Source organism: Aegilops tauschii, chromosome 1 (genome assembly GCF_002575655.3).
Source record: "Aegilops tauschii subsp. strangulata cultivar AL8/78 chromosome 1, Aet v6.0, whole genome shotgun sequence".
NCBI classification, from domain to species: domain Eukaryota; kingdom Viridiplantae; phylum Streptophyta; class Magnoliopsida; order Poales; family Poaceae; genus Aegilops; species Aegilops tauschii.
In genome coordinates, this window is record NC_053035.3 from 68970159 (window position 1) to 68996308 (window position 26150).

At 51.6% G+C, this 26150-nt stretch overlaps 2 protein-coding genes across 2 annotated transcripts in view; one reads left to right on the forward strand and one right to left on the reverse strand.

Moving 5' to 3' along the window:
• Positions 1 to 18979, forward strand: part of LOC109737707 (uncharacterized) — a 45248-nt gene extending 26269 nt beyond the window's left edge. Inside the window, exons 6-9 of the mRNA XM_040398592.2 lie at positions 3474 to 3788; positions 4987 to 5254; positions 7040 to 7572; positions 18234 to 18979. Of these exons, the coding sequence (XP_040254526.1) occupies positions 3474 to 3788; positions 4987 to 5254; positions 7040 to 7572; positions 18234 to 18824 (1707 nt within the window). The 3' untranslated portion in view covers positions 18825 to 18979. The remainder of the gene's footprint in view (positions 1 to 3473; positions 3789 to 4986; positions 5255 to 7039; positions 7573 to 18233) is intronic.
• Positions 18980 to 23383: 4404 nt separating this feature from the next.
• The window catches only part of LOC109752419 (uncharacterized), a 30523-nt gene continuing 27756 nt past the window's right edge, over positions 23384 to 26150 (reverse strand). Inside the window, exon 4 of the mRNA XM_020311319.3 lies at positions 23384 to 25838. Coding sequence (XP_020166908.1) covers positions 23715 to 25802 — 2088 coding nt within the window. The 5' untranslated portion in view covers positions 25803 to 25838 and the 3' untranslated portion in view covers positions 23384 to 23714. The remainder of the gene's footprint in view (positions 25839 to 26150) is intronic.

Here is a 26150-nt window from a genome sequence, read left to right on the forward strand (position 1 = left end):
TCGGCTCCCCGACTCCCTTACGGCGACTACTAGCTGCTTATATAGCACACGGCCACACATCAGGGCCACCCACGCACTAACTAACTAGAATGCCACACGCGCATGACACGCACGCACACATCGGCCACTACCACATGACCCTCCGGCTAGTCCATGCATGGATTAGCATGACCCGGCCAACCATCTAGCTAGCATGCAACTAACTCCCTCCAGCCACGCGCACGCCGCACCTGACTCCAACAGATCGCAACGGCCCTGCGCATGCAGCTCCTCCACTCCACGAACGCAAGCACGGGCTCACGCCGGGGGACACACATGCTACGGACTCGACCTGGTCATCTTCACGCCGGTCGCCATTGCCATGTGCATGGCTTATTGCCAACAGTTTGCCGGCGGCGATGGGCGCTGGGGGCCGGTCTTGGAGCGATGTGGCTGGTGGTGTGGTGCTGATAGTTCGCGTGGGATCCTCTTACTTTGCAGTGTCGTTTGACCGGCAGGGTTTCGGTGCGCACGCCTGTGGAAAGGTTGGATCTTGCTTCGTTACCCTTGACGTGGCCATGGTGACAATGGAGGCAGAGCTTCAGTGCGCGATGGTTGTGATTACTGGGAACCGCCCAGAGATCGATATTGCTGACACGACGGCGGCCATCCATGCCCTCTCATGCCCGCTGCGGGCTGGGACCGATGGACTTCTTCATTCAAGCTTTTGAACCAGAGGTTTTCCTCATCCTCTGTATTTCTCAGGAAGTGAGGGATACGGTGGTGTGGGTTGGCGTCTTGCAGGCATACTTTTAAATTGCGAGCGAAAGTTGCGCGATCGCTGGCTGGAAGCCTCCTCGCGACGCAATCCTTCAAAAACGCGATCTGGCGCTAACCAGGTGATCGCACGCGAAAATAGAGCGATTTGCCTTCGCTTTCACTGCTCTTTCGCTGGGACGGGCCGAATGACTGAAACAGAGGCCCAAATTGGCTAAATAGAGATCGGTCCAAATTCCGCCCGCTTCTCAGGAAACCTAGCATCGTCTCCCCCATTCCCTTCTCTCCCCCTGACAGCTTGTTTGGCAGTTTGAGGGAAAAGGCATGGGAATTTTTAAGTGGGAGTCAGATGAGGGATTAGGCATGGGAAGTGGACTGTTAATGCCAATCCCACGTTTGGTTTGGGGGGTGGGAGTTAGTCGTGGGAATATTGTTTCGGTAGCTTGCGGGATGAGAGCAACTAACATGGCGATTGCTTTTTCTCTCTCATTTCCCATTCCCTCCTTCAATTACCAGGGCCCCCCGTGGGAAGAGATAAGTGGGAGTTTGACCGGCAACTCCCTTTACCTGTCCATCATCAATTCCTCTGTCCTCCAATCAAACAAGGGAATTTATACCCCACCCCCTCCTAATTCCCATTCCCTAGTACCACTTCCCCGGAAACAAACACGCTGTGATAGAAAAAGTTGTGGCGGCTGCGCAGTTCTTCCAGGTGCCGTCGGCTGGCTGGCTGTTACCGGCGATGAGGGGCATCTGCACGACGACGCGTCCGCGACTACAATGGGATCTCAGTCTCACACGGTTCCAACACCCCGTCCCAGCACATCGTAGTGGTGGTACAGGAGTCCTCCGATTCTATCCATCCTTAATTCGTTTTTCTCTGAAAAGCATCCTTTATTCGTTGCTTGATTCATCACAAGCACATCCCAGGAGGTACAAGAGTTCGTAAGTGTTGAACTGGTGATGTTATGCTTGCTACAGACCTTGAGTCCTCTGTTTTCTGTTCAAAATCCCCTGTTTTCTGAGAAAAATGTGACATGTACTAGTATGCGGATGATGTGGTGCTTTTTGCTCAACCAGTGGTGCGTGAGCTAGTGGTGATCAAAGAAGTTTCTGAGATCTTTGGAGAGGCATCGGGGTTACAAGTAAACATGCAAAAGAGCTCCACTTTTTTATTTTTAAATTGCGCCAGCCGGGTCTTGAACTGAACTCAAGACCTCTTGGCTCCGATACCATGTAGAATTGCACGAACCAGCCAGTTCACCCACAAGCTCAAGCTTATTGGGAAAGGTGGGCTATGCATTTATACTTCAACAGCCACTATCACCACATAATCTAAGGAAAGAGGAGCTACAGCAGCTGATTGATCAGATCGCGAACCAACTTCAGCTATGGCAGTGCAGATTACTAACAGAGGCAGGGAGGGTCGTCTTAATCTACTCTGTTTTGATGGCAATGGTGATCTATCACATGCTATCGATGGACTCCCTCCCTGGGTGTTGCAAACTCTTGAAAAAATCTGCAGAATCTTTCTCTAGAGAGGATGGGTGGAGGCGAAGGCGGGACATTGCAAAGTGGCCTGGGAGATGGTATGTTGGCCAAAAGAGCTAGGAGGGTTGGGTATCCACAACCTCCAATTCCTGAACGCGGCGCTGAGGGCGCGCTGGTTTTGGCTTGCGAGGACCGACCTGGAAAGGCCTTGCAAGGCCTGCAGGTCCATGTCGCATCTGAGGCCGCTGGCATGTTTGCAGCGTCCACGGTTTGCACTGTCGGCAATGGCAAAGTGACTGTTTTCTGGGTTGGACCGGTGGATCGAAGGGGTTCCCGCGGCAGAGATCACGCTGGCCATCATGGCTGTTCTGCTTCCCATACGCGCATGTTGCATGGTTAAAGATGGCCTTCTGATTCCTTCCACTGGATTTGGTCCGAGCCTGGGTGTTACACGGGGAGGTCTGAATACTGTGCTTTCTTCTTCGGCTTGACGGACATGCTCGGTGCGTGTGAGATTAGGAGCTCTCAGGCGCCGCCCCAACTGAAGTTCTTCGCCTGGCTCTTCATAAAGAACAGGTGTTGGATCTCCGACCGGCTAGCGGCAAGGGGACTACCGCATCAGCCATGTTGTCCGATGTGTCTGCAAGAGCCGGACACCTTGGATCATCTACTCGCGCAATGCTCCCTTGCACGCACGGTTTGGTTCGATGTGCTGTGGACCAAGGGGTGGGAGAGATATACTCCTTCCCATCAAGATTTGCTGGTGGACTGGTGGACGGTGCCGAGTAACGCTGCACCGGCGGCTGTGAGGAAGGAAATGAACTCCTTTTTATCTGTGTCATGCACTCCCTCTGGAAGGAAAGGAACCGAAGGGTTTTTGACAAGGTTTCAATGGCGACAAGCAGGCTAACGACAAGCATAGGTGCCAGTGGGGGATGGCAGCTTGCGTGGCAAAGGATGCAGGCCAATCGTGGAAACGTGGATACGCGTAAGTAGTCTGCCATAGGTGCTTGTGGTGGGCTGTGGATTTAGGCTAGCCTAAGGGCAGGCCTATTGTAATCACCAAGTTCTTCTTTCTTGATGAAACGACGCACAGTTCTCATGCGCGTTCCGAAAAAAAAAAAACTATTTGAGACAATAGAGATCAAAACTAGTACAACCCATTCCCGACTAATGACAATCACATTTTAGCTATTGGAATCATGATATTTCCCTTCTGTGTGCAGGAACCACTAATAACTCCGGGCAAGGAAGGGAACACCTTGCTGCATGAAGCAGTGATACATGGTAGGCACCTTGTGGCAGGCAGCCTGCTAAATAGTTGCAAGGAGATTAAATTCACGGCTGCTGGAGAATTTATCAAGGAATACCCTGAGTGTGCTGATTTCTCAAGTATATATGATGTATTCCTCATCATTAGGAATGATGATGGGGACACAGCGCTGCACCTTGCAGTTAAAGCTGGAAATTCTGTATTTGTCGACATGCTGATCAAGTGTGCTAAAGTGATGAACCTGGAACTTACGACTCGGTATGCAAAGGTACTTATTCTGATATTTTATACACCATCCCAAATTTGACTTTAAAACCAATATTTAATAACATTTGTTGTTGAGAATCTAAATGATAAAGTTGATATGTAACAGTATGAAATGATGACCAAGACCAGACATTATTGTTCATGTATCTTTCGTAGGTTTGTATTATTCCTTGATGACGTGGAGAACATGAGCGAGAAATTGATAGTTTGACATCTAAGAAATTGTTTGTCACTTTGGAATTTTAAGTGACGTAGATGCTACTACAACTATAACAAAATATGGAAATTCTATGTAGCATACGTGTCCACGCATGTGTTCCGGTGTGGCGTGTTCCAATGGTATTTTTCCCTAACAGAGAGAGTAGATGCATCTGGAAGCTTCCACCACATGACATCATCCTATTTATTTCTAATTTTGTATTTAAAAAATGGTTTATCTCACAAACCGTTTCACCGGTGAGTTCATACTGATGAGGTCGTCAAAGCAATATCTCATGTTGTGATGTTTTTGCGATTGTTTTTTGGTTGTTACCAGTTGCCAGTCTAAGTTACCGTGGTTGCCAAGTTAGCAGCAAACAATTACCACAATAAATGTGTATAGTTACTAGGCAGTATTTTTGTATGCTTGTAGACATTGCAATGTTATGCGGAGTTTGAGAATGATTATTCAAGTGTTAACAAGTAAGAACTGATATCAACCAACACAAGTACCATAAAGCACCATAAAGCAAGTCTTAAAGTGGTGTATATTGATGTTTAGTAACCTGTCAGTCAAGTTAATATAATCTTGTAACTAAGTGAGTAATAATCTGGCAAGTATTGACGACTTTTTTGTCGAAATATGCTGACATGGGATCTAATTTCAAAGATCTCACTACCAGTAAGCCAGCCGTGAAAGCGGACCGTCAACCGAAGTAGTGGTTTGAGAGATAAAAATTATTTATTTTTAAGATATGAGAGAATCGCATTGATGTCATGCTTACATGACTTTGGTGTCTTTTAGTTGCATTCATGAATAGTAGAGAGAGGGAGGAAAAGGTGGCGACGCACCAGAAGACATGGGTGTGGTGTTGCTGTGTAGTCTAGTCCAAAATATACACAAACTGCCATGAATGAACAAATTGAGTTTTTTGTCATGTTTCGCGTTCATCAGTGAACATCAAATTTGTTGTAGTGAGTAACCAGATTCTTCTCTGCAGGGGCCTATAACAATCGCAAACAAACTAGGAAACACCCCATTGCACGATGCGGTGCTGCAGCGAAAGTCGGATGTTGCACTTAAGCTGCTGGAGGCCAACCCAAGCTGTGCGCACATGTTGAATGCAGCAATGCAGTCACCGTTCTACATTGCTGTTCGGGACAGCCTTACATATGTTGTCAAGAAGATTGCCGACCAGGGGCTGTACGTGGCTTTAATGTCCACTCACGGCACTGTTCTGCACCAATCCGTGTTGGGGAATAACATCCGTAAGAATCTATTTTGAGTTCCAATCAACCTATATTTTCCGTCAAAAATAAACATCACTTGCTCAGGGAGAATTGTCATTTACAACGTGCATGCAACATCAGTATGTAGCAAAAAGTCATGGAGGTGATTTAGATGAATTAGTTATGGAGATGAATATATTTAATTATTTCATAGCGTTGCCACCAAATCCTACAGCACCAAATTTCACCAGTACAGGACTTGCCATCCGAGGACATGTGAAAATACTCCACCCACATGGGAAGAGGACTAACTGCAGACGAATGAAACTTATACTTATACCACCAAGTGTATAGGTTCTTTTTTTTTCCCTCAGTGTGGCGTTAGCCGGCCTTGGCAGCCTCGGTGTTCGACGGCAAGGTGCTTGGGACGCAATTCTTGGTTGCTCATATGGTGCAGCCATCGCGTCTCCCTGCTCTTGTGCAAGGGTCTAGCTTGTAGGTTTCTGGCCGGCATTGTTGTGGGCTTGTGGCAGTGGATGCTGGAATGGCATTCCCGAATGTGGCCGTGCTTACCCAGGTAGCAGATCTTAGTGTCATGGGTGTGGATCTTGCTCGGGTGAGCGGCGGATGGAAGTCCTGAGGCTGTGGCCTCGGAAGGGGGCGAAGGTGATTTGCGATGACTGTAGTAAGGTATCTTGATTCCGGCACGACATGGACCATCGGAAGTGATAGATGGCGTTCAGTCAAGAGGCATGCTTTCACCTCCACCGATGTCAGTGGTGGCCCAGACCTGCTCCTCCCATAGTGGGTTTGGTTTCTCTCCCCTTTGACGATGTTGGTTCTTGTAATATGGTGGTGTGATGCTCTGGCGAAGCCTCTTCCGTGCTCCTTTGGTAGCCTGTTGAGATGTTTTCACCCCTCTCTAGGTGGGTCATGCCTGATCTGGCTTGCTCGGTGGAGGGTGTAGTGTGGAGGTTTTGATGCGGCAGAGGCTTTTCTTCTACATCTGCTTGGTGTGTTGGCGTGTCTGGTGGTGCATTTTGTCTGTAGTTTTCGTTGCTTAGTCGACCGTGGGGCTTCATGCCCTTTGCATTTGGTTTTCGCCTGGGTTTTCCTAGTTAACTAGGCAACTCTTTTCGTTTTATGAATAGGCAGAGCTCATGTCGAGTATCCTAAGTTTTTTTCCTGGAAGCAGAATAGGAATCAGCTTCATTGTGATTTTGCGACCCATCTGGAGTTGGTCCTTTGTTGGCTATCACCGGTGAGGGAGAAGGGAGGGCAGTACCAGTTATCTCTTCTCTCCTATTTATTTTAAAAGAACCTAAGGTTCTGTCGTTCATTCCTCTTTCGTCCAACCTTGGTACCTTTCCACTATCTTTCTCGTTTTTATTCTTTTCCTCCCATCTCGGGGTTTTCCCACCGTTTTTTCCTAAAAACCGCCTCAACTGGCCGACCTCTTAATTACTTACCAAATAAAATTATGTTTTCTTTGGTAAGTCAATAAATGCTTAACAGACATATGTGTACCAAATAAATCCTAATTGTTCACACAATCAAACAAATATGGCAGTTAAATCATAGGCTACTATAATATTTATATCCCGTTGCAACGTACGGGCAATCATCTAATTACTCTTAATTTTCTGAGCATTGTGTCCAGTATTGATCATACTGACGTGCCCAATGCACACCCATGACTGCATGACAAAAAGACAGGAAGGCGAGAGTAACATGTTTAACTACATCGATAATGTTCTATGTACAGTTTTTATTCTAAAATGCATAGTTGAATAATGAAGGTCTACTCTGCTTATTGCACATCAGGGGCGCTGGAGATCTTGCTGGACAGGTATGAGGAGCTTGTGGAGTTGACAGATTTATCAGGGAACAATGCTCTGCACTACGCCGCACAGCACAACAACGCACGCATAGTATCCATTTTGCTCAACAAATACTCCAATCTAGCCTACAAGCAGAATGACGAGAAGCATACTCCTCTACACACAGCTGCTTACTATGGCTCGGCAGAGGCTGCTAAAGAGCTGTTAAAGCAGTTTCCTGATGCCATTGAGATGGTGGATAATACAAGGCAAAATGCCCTCCATATAGCCGCCAGAAATGACAAGGTGGACGTGCTTGAATTGCTTCTCAAGTATGTGCTGCCGGAGGAGATTGTGAACCAACAGGATAGGGACGGTAACACACCGCTGCATCATGCCGCCAAGCTCCTGAATAGACAATCAACAATGTTGCTACTCAATGATCGGAGAGTCAAATCGTGGCTGCTTAACCAAGATGAAGATACGGCGTTTGCCCTTTCTTGTAAAGCAGGAATATTTGAGATGAACGTCGATGAGGTAAATTCCGCAACAGCTATTTTTATACTGTACAAAATACCCTTTCTTGTAGAACATGAGTTTTTTAGATGAACTTCGATGAGGTAAATAGCTGCAGGTTATACAGTACAAAATAGTGTCAGTGTGTTACATGTTCTGTATAATTAGGTTGTAATGAACAATAGATGACTCACATTTCGACCACTTCAAAATATGAAGTAAGGTTTACTGAAGCATCATGTGAAGTAGCGAAATGAAAAGCTGAATGTCTAATTTGCATACAAAGTACATGGGTATATATCATGTGAAATTGGACACCTTTTAAAAAATATGAAAATATCATTCGAAAAGCATTTGCAGAAGTAAGAATAAAATAAAATAAATGCATTAGGGAAGAGTGTTGTGTACATCCGTCCAAATTTCCAAAGATCTGATATAATTTGTGAGATAAAAAAAAAGGATAAATCAACTATGAATAGTATAAACAGTAAAAGTTAGTCTTGATACTATTCAGTCGTCTTGTATTTTTATAAGTAATCATATTAAAGTTGAAAATTTTCATGCATGTGCAATACACTCTATCCCCATAGTACATGTTTTTTGAGATTTTTTTCAATAACTATCATGTGCTTTTCAAAGTAATTCTCAAAATATTTGTACTTTGAGGGTAGAGCGTTTGTCATTTCCTCTGCTCAGGTTGTTGGGCCAACCATGGTCGGGCCTGCGTCTTGGATGCGTCGGGAATGACAAAACGCTCTACCCTCAAAGTACAACCTGAGCATAGGAAATGACAAAATGCTGTACCCTCAAACCATGGTTGGCCAATCTAGAGTGCTCAGCACGACTTTGAATAATAGGCCAATTGGCAGCCCACCCTCCCTATACCAGGACCTCACATGTCTTTCTCCACCTTGGTGTCTCCTGGCATTGTGGCGCCGCCATCAGGATCAACGGCGATGGTGGGCAGTGTCATTGAGCCGCCTGCTGCCGAGAATAGGAGGCCATCCCTGTTGTCGGTTCGCCGCACACTTGTGGGGGTAACCGGTGGTGCCGTGACTTCTGTCCACCTGTCAATGAGTCACGCCTCCCCTTAATTCAACATTGTATAATGTTGCGGGAGTCATAGACTGTTTGCTTGGAACGCCTTCGAGCTATGCTTGAGGTCACAACCCCTCCTATGCCAATTGGTGCTAGGCTCATTGCCGGGGCCTCTCCCATGATTGTGGCCGCGTGGTGCTACCAGAGACAAGCCCTGAAACACCACAGTGAACTAAAGACGAGAGACAAGAACCACATAAATGGCCAAGACGATGATGCCACTGCTGCAAAGAGCTAGCAGATGCGGCAATAGGGGCCGCAAGACTGTTGGCGGTGGCATCAGAGGGAAGACGAATCCAGTCAAGCTCCCAAAGACCATCATGGCGTGTGTATGTGTGGTGTGTGTGTGTGTGGGGGGGGGGGGGGGGTGGCAGAACCAAGCAAAGTGTTTGTGCGACGATCCTGAACAGTACATGAATCAAAGTGTGGAGATTAACCCTGCAAGTAGAGTCGACAATCAGACTACCTGAAAAGAGCTGCATGCTAAGTCGAGGAACATGAGCAACAGAGGGAACAATAAAAGGAACATGTGCCAAGAGTGCCTCGACTAGCGACAGGGAGGGGAGTACCATCAGCAGTAAGAACATGAACAAGAGACTCGACATATTGAACGGAGGTCAAAGTGGAAGAATCAGAAGTCATATGAAAAGATGCTCCAGTATCAAAAATCCATGGAGATGCACCTGAATGAGGAGAAGGTGGTCTCTCAGTGCCAGAAAAGTTAGCCGCAGAATGTGCAAATCTTGTCGGTGCAGAATCCCAAGCATCAAGCAAGCAGCTGAGTTGTGCAATCTCATGCGTAGACATAGACACAACGGAAGTGGTCGAGGTAGAAATACTCGCCGACGAAGAGCGGACGCCACCACCCATGGAAGCCACTTGTAGATTCGACGGAGAGCAACAAGTCGACATAGAGCGGCATGTGAAAGCCACCGTGGGAGTCGACGTAGAGTGACCACCACCACGTACGGATGCCGCCAGAGTCGATGTAGGGCGGCCATCATCACATGCGGAACCCATCAAATGAGTTGATGTAGGGCGGCCATAACCGCGTGCATAAGCTGCTAGAGGAGTCGATGTAGAGCAGCCACAACCACGGGCGGAAGCCGCGAGAGGAGTTGACGAAGAGCGACCACAACCGTGGGAGGAAGCCATGAGAGGAGTCGACGTAGAGGCACTGCCGCACACGGAGCCGCGAGAGCATTTGCGGAAGTCGCCTAAGGGAAAGACAACACATAAGGATGAGCACCAAGCACCGAGGAAAGGCACGTATGCGAGACAGGGTCAGCGTAGGGAACAACACCGAAAACACCGTCAAAATTCTCCAGAGAGCGGGCGAGAGACACCAAGGCAGATGATTTTGATTTTTTTTTTCTTTTAGCAACTGCAGAACTAACAAGTCAGTCCTCAAGGCAGTTTATTTTAGCAAGATAGCTATGCTTTATTGATTGCAGGTAATGTTCACAAGAATAACAACCACACCATGCGGTGTGCCTAACCACAAATGTCTACACTGAGGAAGACACCATACCTAGCTATCGTATGTGCTTAACATTTGAAGCCCGGAATTCATGACAAAATTACAAATCGAAAAAAGTCTAGAAGTTTCGCTAATCTTCCGAATAATGTCAGCATAGTTTCCTCCTGCCTTGTCATGGATATGGTTGCCAACTTGTTTGCAGTCTGACGCGATATGAAGGTAATTCATCACCAAGTCCTGGGCTAGAGCGAGGGCCTCCCTGCACTCAAGGGCTTCAATGAAGGTGGATCAACAAGTCCCTGAATAACAAGGACCGACCGACGAAAGCAGGAAGGTACCATCCCGATCCCGACAGATTGTAGCAGCAGAGCCCAGGTTGTGATCGACCGAGACCACGGCGTCCACATTTATTTTGATGAAGCCCTTAGGTGGTGGAATCCACCGAAGTCCTCAAGGCAGGTAGCCGTACGAAGCAGACCAATCAGCCTAATAGCACGGGGGTCCACCAGCAGAAGGGACCAACGGCCAACCTATGTAGGCACGGAGCACGGGCCGACAATAGAGTGGAAAGGCCAGTTGTGGCCTGGACGATGAGGCAAGCGTTGACCTGCAGGCCCGGGCTGATCTGGATCGAGAGCAGGATCAGATCAATGCAAAGGAAGCAGCGGCAGCACAACAACGGCTCACCAGATTGATCAGATCAGGAGCTAGGAACTTCCAGATTTTGCTTTATCTATAAAGCAGGACGAAAGCCTATTTTGAGAAGAACCTCCAGATCTATTAGATCGAGTGCAATCCAGCCTGACGGGCAGATGAATCAGAGCGAGATGGCAGGCGGATCGGAACGGGACGAGGACCCTCTGCCGTTCGGCCACTGACGGGTGGGCCCATCGGGAAAAGGGCCCACATGGTAGCAGGCTGGCTGATCGAACGTATCAGAGAGGGGAGTAGCAAGCGGGCGTGGAGGAGACTTTGATCGATTGGGCCGAGACGTGGAGATCCAGAGGAAAACTCGACCGGGAGGGACAGTTGTGGCGGAAAAGAAATCACTAAGCCTGGGCTCATGATACCATGTTATATGATGCAACTTAGTATTATTGGGTGGCCAAAGTCATCATCTGTACAAGTACAGGTGGGAGGCTAAAGGCCAAAATATAGAAAGTCAAAGGGAATCATAAATAGAACCCTAACAGAAAACGCCTCGCTTCCCGGTTCATCATTGTCCGTTGTTGGGTCTGTTGATGTCAGAGGCTAGGTCGGTTGGGCTGCTCTTGCCTGGGTAACTACTTGCCTGCTTTGCTACCCCTCGTTCCAGTTTAGGCACCTGTAACTGCAGCAACAACGGTGGCCGCCTTGGACCCTCGGAGAATTCCTAGTTGCAATTGCAGCCAAGGCTTGTACTGACATGCTACTACAAGCACAGCCGATTTGCTTTTTGAAGATGGATTTTCAAGTTGGCCTTGGTTCGTTGATCATTGGATAACCGGGTGGACTGAATGGCGAGCAATGAGCTCGTCGTAACCACATGTGCATGTTTGGGGTTGATCAGAGGCGACGAGACGCCTTCGTAAGAGCCATTGCTGCCTATCACAGGCCGCCGAGACACCTCTCAATGATGGCATGACCGAGACAATCGGTGCCCTATGGGTGGTCTCTTGGCAATTCAGACCGTTAAGTGGTCACCTCATCCAGGCTTGACCCCCCCCCCCCCCCCCCCCCTCCCCTCCCCTTCCCCTCCTCGGATGTCAAGACGTTGTCTTACGAAACTAGGATGGTGGGGTGGAACGCCCGCTGGCTCTATAGTAGCATGTCCACCTTTTGGGTGATGTCTAAGAAATGTGGCTCTTGACGGAGCCCGACACGTTGATTTGGACCGTTGGTGCTCAGTGCTCCATGAAGTCTTGCTGCAACACCCTCTTCCTAAAGGACCACACTAGGTAGCGTATATTAGTTTTGCGGTGTGCTGCCCCGTCCCCCTTTCTTATGCATGCAGGCATAAATACAAAACATGATATTAGAAAAAAATTCCCTAGATTCAAAATTTTAAGAATCTTCATCTCTTAAATCGTTAACCTGATTGATGATCTACTTTCATCGTTAGTTTCCTCACAGTGGGATCTTCGAAACTAGATCCATGTCAGCAATGTTTTGACAAAAAAAAATCGTTGGTACTTGCCAGATTATTGTCACATACTTGCCTAGTTATTAGCTACTTAGTTATTAGATTAGATTAACTTTGTTGTCAGATCTCTGGACGTTGATATACAACACTAAAAAAGCCTTGCTTCGTGCTGCTTATGTTAGATATAATGTATCTACATACTTATTGTGAACACTTTTTTTTAGAAAAGGAGGATGACCCCCGGCCTCTGCATCTGGGAGATGCATACGGCCACTTTATTGATTATTCTCGAGGACCTTACAAAGTATTACAACAATATGCCTGAATCCATCATCTTGGCAACATATGCCGCTACTCCTATCCATACGATGAAGGGGTGCTAGTTGGGCCACTCAGACCACTCACCTAAGCCTAACATCAAAAGCCGGAAGCCTCAGCCGAGCCACATACCGGGTCTGGGGCACAATCCGGTCAGACGCACTCGTGTGTCGTCGCCGCCATCTTCCACAGGTCCGTCTTCAGATCATATTGAGGCATCAACCTTGTCTGGCCACTCAGCCATCGACGTCACCATGACGCCAGACAGCTACCTCCTCCTGCGCGAGTCCATCCCGCGCATCGGACGCCGAGCCTCCACAGCGCCATGCCACCGATAACCGCCGCCATCAATGTGTGAGATGAAGCACCGCTCCACCATCCCCCAGCCATCACTTGCTCTAAAACGATGCCCCCAGGAGGGAAAGCGATAAAACGCCATCATCATCCGATCCGGAAGACCCAGATCTAGGGTTTCCCCCGGAGCATCCCAAGCCTGATGACGCAGACTGCAACGACGATGCCTCGACAAGGGAACGACATCTAAGACGCCGCCATCGTTCGCCATGACCGTAGTCGGCGCGATTTTCATCGGCAGTTGCTCCACCAGACGTGCGCCGCCGACGTCACTGGTCCCTTCAACCGGAGTAAACTCCAGAACGATGCCCTAAAGAGGGACTACGACGCAAAAGCGCCGCCATCGGTTGATCCCAAGGAGATCTAGGGTTTCCCCCGGAGTTGCCCGTGCTGTCAAGGACCAGACAAGGGTAGAATCCCGGCGGATTTGCCCAGTTGCCGACGAGTCGCACCCGCCACCGTGCCGACGGCAATCCAGCGATCAAGGCCCATGCTTGGGCATAGATCCGGCCGCGCCGCCGCGAACCGATCCGGCCACGCCGCCGTCGTCCCAGGCGACCGTGACGCACCAGATCGCGAGGCCGTTTGCCGCGGGGGAGCGAAGCCGCCAAGGCGCCGCCACCACCCGCCGTGGCGTCCAGCTCGCCGCCACGCTCCGGCCCTGGGGCGCCGGCCCGCGCCAGCCCCACCCGAGCGAGAGGGCCCGAGTCCCCGCCGCCGCCGGCGACGGCAGGCTTCGCCTGGCCGCGCCCTTGGAAAGCAGCGAGGGAGGAGGAGGAGGAGGAGAAGGGGAGGAACGGCCGACGGGGTCTGGGGGCCTCCCGGCCGCCCACGCGGGGGGCTACTCGGGAGGGAGAGGGGGACTCGGGAGGGAGAGGACCGCTGGCCGTAAACTAGATATATGATTCACCACTTATTGTGAACACTTGAATACTCACTTTCTAGTTATGTACTCCCTCTGTCCCAAAATTCTTGTCTCAGATTTGTCTACATACTCACTTTCTACTCACATTAGTGTTAGATACATCCGTATCTAGATAAATCTAAGACAAGAATCTTGGGACGGAGGGAGTATAACATTGGAGTGTCCAAAAACATGAAACTTGGCAAGACAAAATCCCCGTGAAAGACCCGCTCGTCCCTACCCGCTCTCGTGAGCGGGAGGGGCAAACCCTAGCCTGCGCCGCCGCCAGCCTCCCTCGCGCGGCCCCTCCCCCCGCCGCCGCCGGCGCGCGCCGCCGGGCAAAGCCCGGTTGGCGTAGGCGGCGGCGGGGCCTTCCCTCCTTCCTGGTGGCCCGGCGCAGCGCGGGATGTGGCGGCTCGCCCGGACCGCGGCGCTTCTGCGGGGCGCAGCGGCAGCAAGGCGGACGGCCGCGCCGGCGGCGTGGGCAGCTGCTGGGTCTGCGGCGGCTGCAGGTGCTTGGCTCGGCGCAGGCGAGGTGGTTTGCGCGGGCCTGCAGGGTGGTGCGTGTCTGCTGCGCTGGTGGTGGGCCGTGGCCTTCTTCGATCTGGCCTCCGGCGGCGGCAGAGGGCGCGGGCTGCGTGTGGTGAGGCTGGTGGCCCCTGCCTCTCACCTGCGGTAGCGGTGGTCGATACAGGTGGCTTGGAGGGTGGTTGGTGGTGCGTGCGCAGCGGATCTGGCCAGGTATGCCGGATTTTGGGCGGGTCTCGGTGTGTGGCGTAGTGGCTAGAGGCATAGGGTGGTGCTGCGGGTCGGCTTATGCGGCTTGTTGTGGTCCGGTTCGGCAGTGACGCGGTGGTGGCGCTCGCCGGCGAGGCGGCCACTGCGGCTCGGGTGACGGTGGTTGGCGTTCAGCGGCGGGGTGCGGGTGGTGGTGCTCCTCTCTTCTCTTAGGTCCGGGCCAGCGGCGATGGCCAGGACTTGGGGCTCGTGCTCGGGCGGACCAGCTTGGGGCCCGGGGCGGGTCGGAGCTCCGGCTCCGGGTAGGCGATGGTGGGTGCGGTCCGGGTGGTGCCCGCGGGCACTGGGAGTCCTCTCCTTGCGGGTACGGTGGTCGATGGTGGTGGTCGGGACAATGCTCCTTTGTCCGGCAGATCGGAGCTAGAGGCCACGGGCATGGCGTCGTGGGAGTCAGCTCGACGACGGCCGTCGTTAGCCACGGGGTCGTGTCTTCCCCGGTCAACTGGGACTAGGTGGGGACGCAGGCGTGGGCGCCTCCTACGCTGGAGGCGCTGACCCAGACTCTGTGGCTAATGCCGGGCTAGGAGTGAAAGGAGACACCTTTCACTCTTCCTACCGTGGTGGGTGCTTCGTGATGTGGATGGGGGCGGGGTCTGCGACATGGATGCCAGGGTGGCGGCCCCGGATGGTGGTCCGCAAGGTTGGCTCTCCGGCGGGCTTCATGGCGGTGGTGGTGGCTTCCTCTTGGTCGTGTGGACAGCAAGAGGTGTTGCGACGGGTAGCTCGGGCGCGCTCTCTGTCATTGGCAGTGGGGACACCCCGATCCAGACCTGGGGATCGGACCCCATCGCGCGTGTCCTGAAGACCTCATGGTGACACGGTGGAGCTGCCGAGCGAAAGCTCCGCACTTTGTTGCCGATGACGGCATCGCTCGCGGGCGCCGCTCTCTTCTTGAAGACGTCGTCGTGGTGCTCCTCTTCCTGTTAGGGTTCCGGGTGAAAACCCTTGTCCATGGTGGACTCGGCAACGGCGTCGCTTCGCGTTGTTTTCCCTCGTGAGGGCGTTGTCGTGGAGCTCAGAGCATCTCCAGCCGCGCCCCCAGAAAGGCCTCCCCAGGTGAATTTTTCACGCCGGCGCCGAAAAAACGGCCCAGTCGCGCCCCCAGGAGCCCGATTTTCGCCGGCCTAGGCCGAAATCAGCGCCGGCGGACCCAGGCCGAACCCGGCGCGCTGGGGGCGCCCGGGGGCGCCGGGGCGAGTTGTTTTGGCGCGAAGCAGCCGCGGGCCCGCCGAGTCAGCGAGACGGGCGCTTCGTCGCCCTCATGGCCTCGGTTCCCGCGGGAATCAATGCCAAGGCTGTCGCGCTGCCGCCGCCGGTCAGCCTTGCCATTCATTCCTCACGGGGCGGCGCAGCGACGCCTCCCCTCACGCCACGTGTACACACGGGCGCGGCTATATAAGCCGGTGGCCTCCCTCGCCTCTGGCCACACCAGCCCTAGCCGCCGAGCTCTCCCTCTCCCGTGCGCCGCCGCCGAGCCCTCCCTCTCCCTCCCCCGTGCGCCGCCTCTGAGCCCTCCCCCACCGACAACCCCGATGGCCGAACGTTTCCCCGGCGACGAGGCGGCGGCCAACGGCTTCGGCCGCCGCTCGCTCCGCGAACAGGAGTCGTGGCTCCTGTTCGAGGCCAACATCCCGGCGCCGCCGGACATGCGCGCCGGGCCGACGGGGTGGAGGCTCAACAACGGGGGAGTGCCCATTCCCCCGTTGCCCGACGCCGTGGCGCGCGCCCCCTACTTCGCCGCCGAGGTAGAGATCGTGCGCGCCTCCCTCACCGACGAGCAGCTCGCCCTCCCCCAGTACGCCACCGACAACCACGTGGCGTGGGCGGCGTACCTCCAGCGCCGTCAGCAGCAGAGGCTGGCGTCCACCAACGGGGCGCCGGTGGTGGGCGGCACGAAGAACAGCGAGGGGCGCCACCTGCGGTGGGGCGTCCCCGGCCGCACGCTCGAGGGCATGCTGGCGCACCTTGAGGGCGGCAACATCCCGTCGCTGGCATACCCTCCCCCGGCGAGGGCGGCCGCCCCGGCCCACCGCCGACGCGCCGGGCAATGGATGCCTAGGAGGTTCGGCTCCTCCTCGTCTTCCTCCTCGCACTCCTCCTCACGGTCTTCTTCCCACTCCTCCGACTCTCCGGCGTTGCTCGGCGTCAAGGCCGAGCCCGCGGCGGAAACGCCGCTCGGCCGACGCACTCGCAGCCCCGGCATCGTCATCAACGAGGGCGGCCGGTGCGCCTCCTCGTCGGCTCCTCCGCGCTTCGTCAAGCCAAAGACGGAGCCGGGGCTCGCGCCGGTGAAAATGGAGCCGGTCTCCCCGCCGTGAAGACGGAACACGGCGACGTGGAGCTCGACGACGACGCGGCCCTGGAATGGGCGCGCAAGGACTCCCTGAAGATGGCGAGGGAGCGCTAGTGCGCCGCCCTGCGGCGCTTCGAGCAGCGCCGCCAGGGCCGCGACGAAGGAGGAGTCGTCGTCCTCGAAGATAGCGATGACGACGATGCGCAGCCGCCACCAGTCCGCCATGGCGACGCCGGTCAGGGGTCCACCAGGGACGGCCGCGTCAAGGAGGAGAAGGCCGATGATGACGACGGCGGTGAGGATGGCGGCGACGACGGCGACTACTCCGCGTTCAGCCAGTTCCTTTTTTAGATATATTTGCTATGTAAAAAGCCGCGAACATGTCTAATATATGCCAAAGTATGCCGAAATTTAGACGTGTTTAGCCGAACTTTGCCGAACGTTTTCTTTTTTGAAAAAATTTAGACGCGTCTGGGGCGGCCCTGGGGCCGGCGGCTGGGGACCAACTCGCCCCCAGGCCGTTTTTTTGCGCCGGCTCACCCCCAGGCGGCGATTTTAGGCGCCCCCTGGGGGGCCAACGGCTGGAGATGCTCTTAGGTGTGTAGGGCGTTGCGTGGTGTTGTACCCTGATCTTCGTGTTCTCTTTTGTAGCGTAGTCGTGTCCATCTTGCGTGTGATCCTGGGATCGGCGTTTGAGGGCTACCCCATCACCTTGTATTGTTTGGCCGTGTACTGTGTTTGGTTGCTGCTTTATTTATAAAGCTGGGCGAAAACCTGTTTCGAGAGTGTCCAAAAACATATGAAACTATTGCCCAGTAACTATATACGATCACCTTGACAACTGTTCACAGTTATGACAACTACAGTGACATAATCTGGCAACTGATGGCGATGAACAAAAATTCATTGAAACATGTTAATATAGGATCTTGTTTTGGAGCCCTCATTGAGACAAATACAGTGGTGAAGACGGATCACTAATCAGATTAACAATATAGGTCTCTCTCTCTCAAAAAAGAAGAAGATTAACAATATAGGATAAATCATTTCAAAAAAATTAAAAGGGTGATTGATGTGATGACATCAGCATTAGGTGGGAGATTCCTGCATGCAGGCATGCGCGCTATTTCTGTAAGGGGAAAATTCCATTGGGAGGTAGAAGCACGGGAAGGTACCCGCACACCCGTATGCTACGTAGATATTCCCTTAATTAAAATACATTATCTAGGGCATGTATACATATATCCCTACTCACAACTATGTGAGTGAGATTGCATATCACTGATGCTGAAGCTGTTATGTTAATGTCATGTAGATGGACTTGTGGAAGGAACTGAAGAAGCATGGGTCCAGAAGGCGCAGCCAGCAGGTATTGACAGAGCAACAGTTTCGACCACTGTGGTACTGGGGAAGAAGGACGTACATGGTTAGCAGTGTGGTCATTAATCTTTTCGTGGCTGCCATGATGAGCATGGCCACCTTTGCAGTCACACTCGCCGTGCCTGGAGGGTACAGCCAACAGTCAGGCACCGCCATTGTTGGACACCATCTGGCCTTTAAGATATTCGCGGTCGGCAACACCATCTCAATGTGTGGCTCCACCTCCACTGTTCTTGTCCTCTGCTACTTGACGTGGCAGTATCATGGCCAGGTACTCACTAGATTGATTTGGGCCAACATGCTGATTGTCCTCTCCGTTCTAACAGCGATCATCTCAATGTTGACTGCCGTATACCTCACCATCGCGCCAGTGTCGCGGTTTCTTGCCTACGCGGTGATTGCCATTGGTGCCAGCGCTCCTTTCTTGGCGTGCCTGATACTGCGGAAGAGCCTGACTAGAAAGTCCCTGTTTACACGGTGGATCGGCATGAAACTGGTACCTCAAGGGGAGACAGGTCACAGGTGAAACAAAGATGCTCCCGGGGTACTTCTTAGTTCTTGTTTGATTGATGGACGTTGGAATACTGGATACAGTACACACTTCTAAATTTGCTGTGGAACAAGAGGGTGTGATTTGGGTGATGAGATATGTACTTCCGAGCTCTTTCTTTATTTTTATTTTCTTTTTAGAAAAGGAGGAGGACCCCCGGCCTTTGCATCTGGGTGATGCATACGGCCACTTTATTAATTATTCTCATAAGACCTTACAAAAGCATACAACAATAAGACTAAAGCCACCGTCTAAGCAACAACTGTCGCTACACCTATCCAATTGATGAAGGGGCGCTGATAGCCTGGGCCTAATACCAAACAGACATCGCAACCAAACCTAAACATCTAAGACCTGAGGTCCCAACCAGGACGCCTGCCGGGTATGGGGCACCTACCAGTCCGGCGCACTCCTCAACCAGGACGTCTGCCGGGTATGAGGCTGCCGCAGCCACCTACCACCAATCCATCTTCAGAGTTGTACTGTTGCATCTACCGTGTCAGGTCTCTCTACCATCGACGCCACCACGACGCCAGACAGCGTCATCCTCCTGCGCGAGTCCATCCTCGCACATCGAACTCCGAATCTGCACTGTGCCACGCCGTCGAGATCCGTCGCCATCAATGTGTAGGATGAAGCACCGCTCCACCAAAGATGTCGTCCGCTGGTCCCGCGAAGCCGAGTGCACCTCCAAGAATGCTGCCCCCAAGGGGGTAACGACACATGATTGCCGCCAACATCCGATCAGCTGATCTAGTGTTTCCCCCGGAGGTATTGAGTGGATTTGGGAGCTTCACCTCGATGATGCCTTCATGAAGGAAACGATGATAAAGTCATCGTCATCACCGGCTTCGGCCATCGACCGAAGATCAGGTTTTCACCCGGATCCGTCCCAAGAAATCCACCCGACAACCTGTGCACCGTCTTGACCGCCTTCAAAGCCCCAGATCCAGCCACCTAGATCCGGCGACCAACCGCAACAACAGTGCCACCGTAGGAGCCCTGGTGCACCGGCCACTGCCTGAGTGTGCTAGCACTGGAGCCTAGGAGGAGGGCTCCCACCCCGCCTTGCCAAGCCGCGAGAGCCGCCGAGAAGGATCCCGCGCGCTCGTCACCGTCTCTGATCCGAACCAATCCATAGCAGATCGCCATCACAGATCCGCCTTGGACAGGGACTGCACCACGCCATTGCCGCCGCGGGAAGCCCTAGCTTCACCAGCCACCACCCTCCAGGGACGCCGCCCCGGGATCCGGTCAGAACAACGCCGCTGCCACCGGCCATGTTCCGCCGCCGCCAACCGGCCAATCCGCCGGCCACTGTGACCTACGCCGCCATGACCAAGCACGCCCACCGAGCAGCCGGCACCACCAGATCTTCCACGAAGCCCGTAGCTCCGCCGCCTCCTCCCATCACCACGCCACCACTATGCCGTCGGCGGACTCAGATATGCCGCGCCGCCGCGACGGCTCAGATCGGGGAGGAGGGCCCCTGCGCCCCGGGTGACCCGCCTCACCCAAAGGAACGCGGGAGGGAAGGGGGCCTCCGCCGCCGCCGTCAGCCGCCCGGGGCTTTGCCCGGCGACCTCCTCCAACGGCGGCGGAGGGGAGGGGAGGGAGGGGTTGGGAGCCCGGCGGTGGAGGGGGTAGGGTTCCGCCCGGGCCGCCCTAGCGGGGGCGACACGGGGACGGGAGCAGAGCTATTTGGAGACCACATGGGGCGGGCGTGGTGAAGCTCACGATCACGACGATGCTGCTGAAAATTGATCTGGACTAATGATGCGGCCGGTTATTCTGACGGTAGGCAATGTTAAGAAATTGGACCATAAACTGGTAACAGTATCAAGCATTACTCAAGCTGCACACATTTATTATTCGCATTTTTGACAAACGAAATATATTAATATCGCGAAGATACCAATTAGTTACACTCAGCCTTTGCATCAACAAGATGTCCAAAGATAACAACGATGCACGCAGCCAAGAAAAAAAAGAGAAATATAAAAGAAAGACCCCGTCGCGATGATGAGTCATCCGTAACAGCAACACTCTAAGCACCACCGAAGACAACACCCGGACCGCAAAAGAGATTCTTCAAAAACGACGCCTTCAAGAAGGAAACAAAGCACAAGCGTCATCGTCGCCTGATGAAAGATCTTGAATTTTCACCCTGAAGAAAGTCCGAGTTCACAAAACAATGTCTTCAACAAGGCCATTGCCGGGCACAACCAATGAATGCAAGACCTTGGGTTTTCACCTTGGAATTCACGACTCGGTACTCAAGGAGCACCACCAAAACTGCAGTCCACTTGTGCTGCCACGCCCTCTTTCCAAGGCTGTTGCTGTTGCAAGTGAACAACACACAGGAAAAACCTATGCTGCCATTCTTCGTCGCCGCCAAAACACATCTCCACCATGACAAACCTCCGATCGTAGCCACCATGACTTTCTCCACCTCGGGCAATACCATGGAAATCTATATTTAGACATGTCGCGTGGCGCCGTCAAGAAAGTGAAGCTTTGCGTCACCCCCTCATGAAGCCTCACTGGTTGAATATAAGGCAACGCATGACCGGATCAATTCCAATCTAGATATCAAGTGACACCATGTGCCAAACGGCGGAATCACCGAGAGGAAGACCGGAACTCATTGGCGTCTCGATCGAGGAGGCCCGCATGAAGCAGATCGACGACATGGCGCTCGAAAAACAGCAGGGCCAAACCACCTTTATTCAGGCCGAGCCCGCATCCCCCACGCCGCCGGCTGGCAGCAAAGGAGAAGACGAACGCCGCTGACCCGCAGGTCTTCCGGCATAGATGGAGCACACGATCGAACCCGATCCGGGAAACATCGCCCGTTGGGTCCAGATCGAACCCAAACAGGGCATGCCCCACGACATCCCAAGCGTCGCTGCGTCACCTGGAGCAGAGCCTGATGCATCAGCCCACCGTCTGATGCGCGCGTAGCCGTAAGCCCGGAAGGGCCTGCATCTGCCGCCACACGCCATGGCACCAGAACGCGCCGCCGAAGGGCGGCCACGTCCGATCTGCCAGCGCCAACGCCACTGAAACTCGTCTTCCAACTCCACCGGCCACCTCTTTGCGCGTCCGTCATCGTGCATCTCCGCACAGGTGCACTGCAACTGCGTGCCTCCTTTGCCCTCCGCCCTCGGCGAGACGGGTGTCGCCACCACTGCCGGCGCCGGCGTCGGCAGCGGCCAAGGGAGATGGCCTAAGGGGGAACTAGGCTAAGGTTAAGGAGGGCCTCCGGAGTCGCCGTGCGGGGCGACCCGAGAGGCAGGTTTCGTTTCGCCGTGCGGGGGCATTTATTATTCACATAGAGTATATTGTTGGGTTTTCCTTTGTAGATTTGGTAGCTGGGCATTTTACACCATGATATGTTGCAATGCTATTTTTTGAAGTGAGGAAAATATATTATGAACGTAGGGTAGTATTGCACTTGGACGTTGAAAATCAACTTTATTAGCTTGCAGTGTTTTCAAAATGAGTCGGGCAGGAAGAGGAAGATCGGTAGGGAAACGGGGTTCGAACCCGCGACTTCTGGCATGACAGACCATCACTCTAACCAACTGAGCTATTTCCCCCTTTCGTAACTACTGTCGACTCAACAGTCACCTACCGAGTAAAAAGGGTCTTCATAGTTCAGGTGATGCCCCAGACGATTTTGTCCTCTGAAACTCAACTTGAATGTTGATTTTGGTAGTACTATTTACCACTCGATTTTACTTCTTTTCCTGAGCTGTGGATTGATAGATTCGGAGTTGTTTGCTATAGTAAATGTGTTTTGTATCAATAAAAAAGGCAGCCCGGTGTGCACGTAGCCTATTCTTTATCTGTACACAAGTTTCAGGCAGAATGTAAAGTAGTACTACTCCTACATGTTTATGGAGCTAAATGGCGCGGCGCAAAGGAGCCTTCTTACACCGTTGATTATCTGAAGCAAATGAGGTGAAAGGAGATATTGTGGGCAAGAGGTCAGCATTAATCATCTGTTGCTCATAGGTAGACTGATGTGGATTACGGTTTGATGTGCTTTTGATCTTCCCCGTGTAACTACCACAGTACCTGAACTGGTTTGAAACGCTAGGAATAATGCATGTTTGCTGTTTTAGAAATGTTAAGATTCAGGAATCCACTAGTGAGATTTTCTCTGCTTGCTGCTGGAATGATGCATGGCCCATGGTCCACTTAACAGGGAAAGGAGGCAAAACAAAATGAACAGGTAGCAACTGAGATTTACAGACGTCGTGTGGGGGTGGAGAACGAGCTTGCATAGTCTACAGGTCTGAATTGCTGCCTTTAGTTGCTGAAATTCTGCGACGTACACGCCCATGTCTGGTGGGTTTCTTTTTTCGAACCTGCAGAAACTGCAACAAATTCTTGTCTGGATTCCATTAAGAGGGGAAAACCATCTTCAATACATAAAACAGAAGTTAACAGAAGAGCATGAGTGCATGACGATGATCCCAACACATTCACATCGCATACATGATTGAACACACACAAGTTTATACAGTTACAGTCGCAACTTCCAAAATGTATAGGAACGGCATTTATGGATATAGGGTCATTGGCTCATTGCAGTCCAAATGCAACATTTTGTTAAAATGTTATTGCAGCAGTAGAAACAAATATATACAACATCTCAAATTACCTATCCGGACAACATGAATGACCTACTACAACATATGGCCTCTCTGGGATAACCACAACTGTTTCGACACGGATGGGGGTCAGGAGAGTAAACATGACCTCATATTAAGCTTAGCTTGACTTGCATGCAGGTTGCTGAAACATGCAAATATCTGTGAGCCTGCAATGCAAGGCCTACATGGGTGTAGGTCGTTCTTAAGATGGAAAATTGAAGGCGAAAAGCCGATCTCCCTCTCCAGCACCAGATGACGATGAAACAAGATCGAGCCTGCGAGCAACATCACCGAGCTCATAGTGGGCAGCCATGAGTAACCAAACAAATGTGAGCAGCTCCCCTCCTCCTCTGCTCATCTGTTGTGCATGTGCCTCTGCGTGTGACTTGCCTGCTGCATAAACAAGCAGCCTTATCCATATTTCTTTGATCTCCGCCAATAATTCATCGATGGTCAATTCAGAATCTGGAAAGTCCAATAAAGCTCGGGCACCCAACAGTATTTTGCCTTCAATTTCTCCAGCAGCCGTCCAATCCTTATGTAGCACTTCTCGAATATGTTTCTGGCTGGTAGACAGGGGAAGATCCAGGCCTAGGTCTGCAGGGGCTGTTGTCCTATCTGTTGAAGACTCCTTCACAAAGTAATTACAAATCTTTAGGACAAATAGCTTAAGTCTATCCAGCACAAGGATTAACATATCTCTGACACCACCCCTGCCGGTAGAGAATATTTTCTCTGGGAACAATGCAAGTGTATCTTCTGCAGTGGTACTGACTGGTAACATGGAAGGGTTTACAACAAGAAGATAGATCATGTAATTTGATATTTCCTCACATATGCTCGCAAGATCTGATCTATCTCCTTTGTTGTGTAGAGGTGATCCCTCCTCAGCAAGTAGACCCCTTATATGATAATCTGTAAATAAATGTAGTTGGAGTATGGCATGCTCAAAAGGTCCGCGCAGTATCAACTCCAACTCTGTGCCAAGTTTAGGCCTCATCCCTGTTGCCAAGTCTTTGAAACGATCCTGCTTGTCCAACCACTGCACCACACATTCCATGATCTTCTTCTTAGCTTTGACATCCTTGGTGTGCCGTAAGTGCTTCCAGACCTTAGCCAAACCAACAGAATTTATGATATTTCTGATCATGCCAATGGTTGGTGATTCAATACAGAATATGGAGCGCAGAAGGTTATATTGCCCCATGGAATCTGACCACCACAGCCTCTTCTCCGGCTGAACAATGTTGAAGATAGACCAGAACAAGTTGGTAAGCCAGTGAAAATTCCGTGCTTTCAAGAATGCCCATGCCCATGGTGATACCATTGCCATAAAAATTGAAACAAGTTCCATAAAAATGCTACCAATGAGTAATGCATATGTCATTGCAATATCCACTCTGCTATAGCTTTCTTTCCTGTTTGCGTAGAAGAGCACAAAAGCAACCACTGTAGAGATATGCACAACACAGCGAAATATGCTACCTGTCCATGTCCTAAACAGAACAGCCTTGGTGTAGAGGTCATCATATATAATAGCGAGCTCCATCTCAATGATCTTAAGTTTTGCCCCATGCTCTGCAAATCTTCCAAAATATTCTACTAATGTAAACCGAATTTCATGCCCCATCTGAAAGGTCGCCCGCCCTGCAAGGAATCCCCGAATGTAGCGTGCTGTGTGGAGAGCATAGCAAACAATGTCACAGTATCTATCTTGCTCAACACTTAGTAGTGGCAATTGATTATTTTCATAGTTACTAGTGGTGCTATTAAGGTCAGTCTTACTCCCATACTTGAGAGCCCATATCCTCTCCCAGTACTTAATTATTCCAGAAACAAAGACAAACATGGCTGGAACTAAAAGCTGATTGTTGTTCCCCATTGATTTCCAAAAGACATATAATGCAAGGCTGACTTCAACTAAAAGATTCAGAAAATGCCTTAGCCACAAATTGTTATCCTCAGATGAAAAGGCAGTAATAGTGTCTTGTCCGCCAAGATGAACAAGAAGGAAAGGTGCCCAAAAGAATGCCAAAGACATGGTCCCTGTAAACGGATCCCTACTATTGATAGAATCTCCAAGTCGAGAGATCTGACCAAGAGTGTAAAATGCAATCATGTCTGCCCCCAAATAAGCCAACCAAATAGAGAATCTTAGCAATTTGTTACTGCTTCGTCGCCTACGCCCCCCTGTGAAGAAGAGGAATAGTTGCAGTGTAAAACTGAGAAGCACAAGCAACCTGATTTCCCACTCGTTCCATAGCTGCACCAATGTAATTGGCAATTGCATATTGTTGATAATGGATGTTTATGTCTCTCTGATCTCCTGTAGATCCAGTAATAAAAATATGTGAGGAATATGATTTTTAAAGAGTCGGACAAGTTAAAAGCAACTTGCAAAACTACCCCATGCAATTGTGAGGAAAAATAACATAAGAGGGGGGGGGGGGGGGGGGGGGGGGGGGTGTGGCCGCCCCGGGCCCCCGGCACCGAGGGTCCCCAGAGGCTATTTTCTCTATACGGACTACATCCATACTGGGCCTGGCCTAAGCAGTTCCACACAGCGCCGGCCAGCAATCTGAATTCACCCAGGGAAAAGAATGTCTAGGTTAGCAATCGGTCTGGCGTATGTACAGCC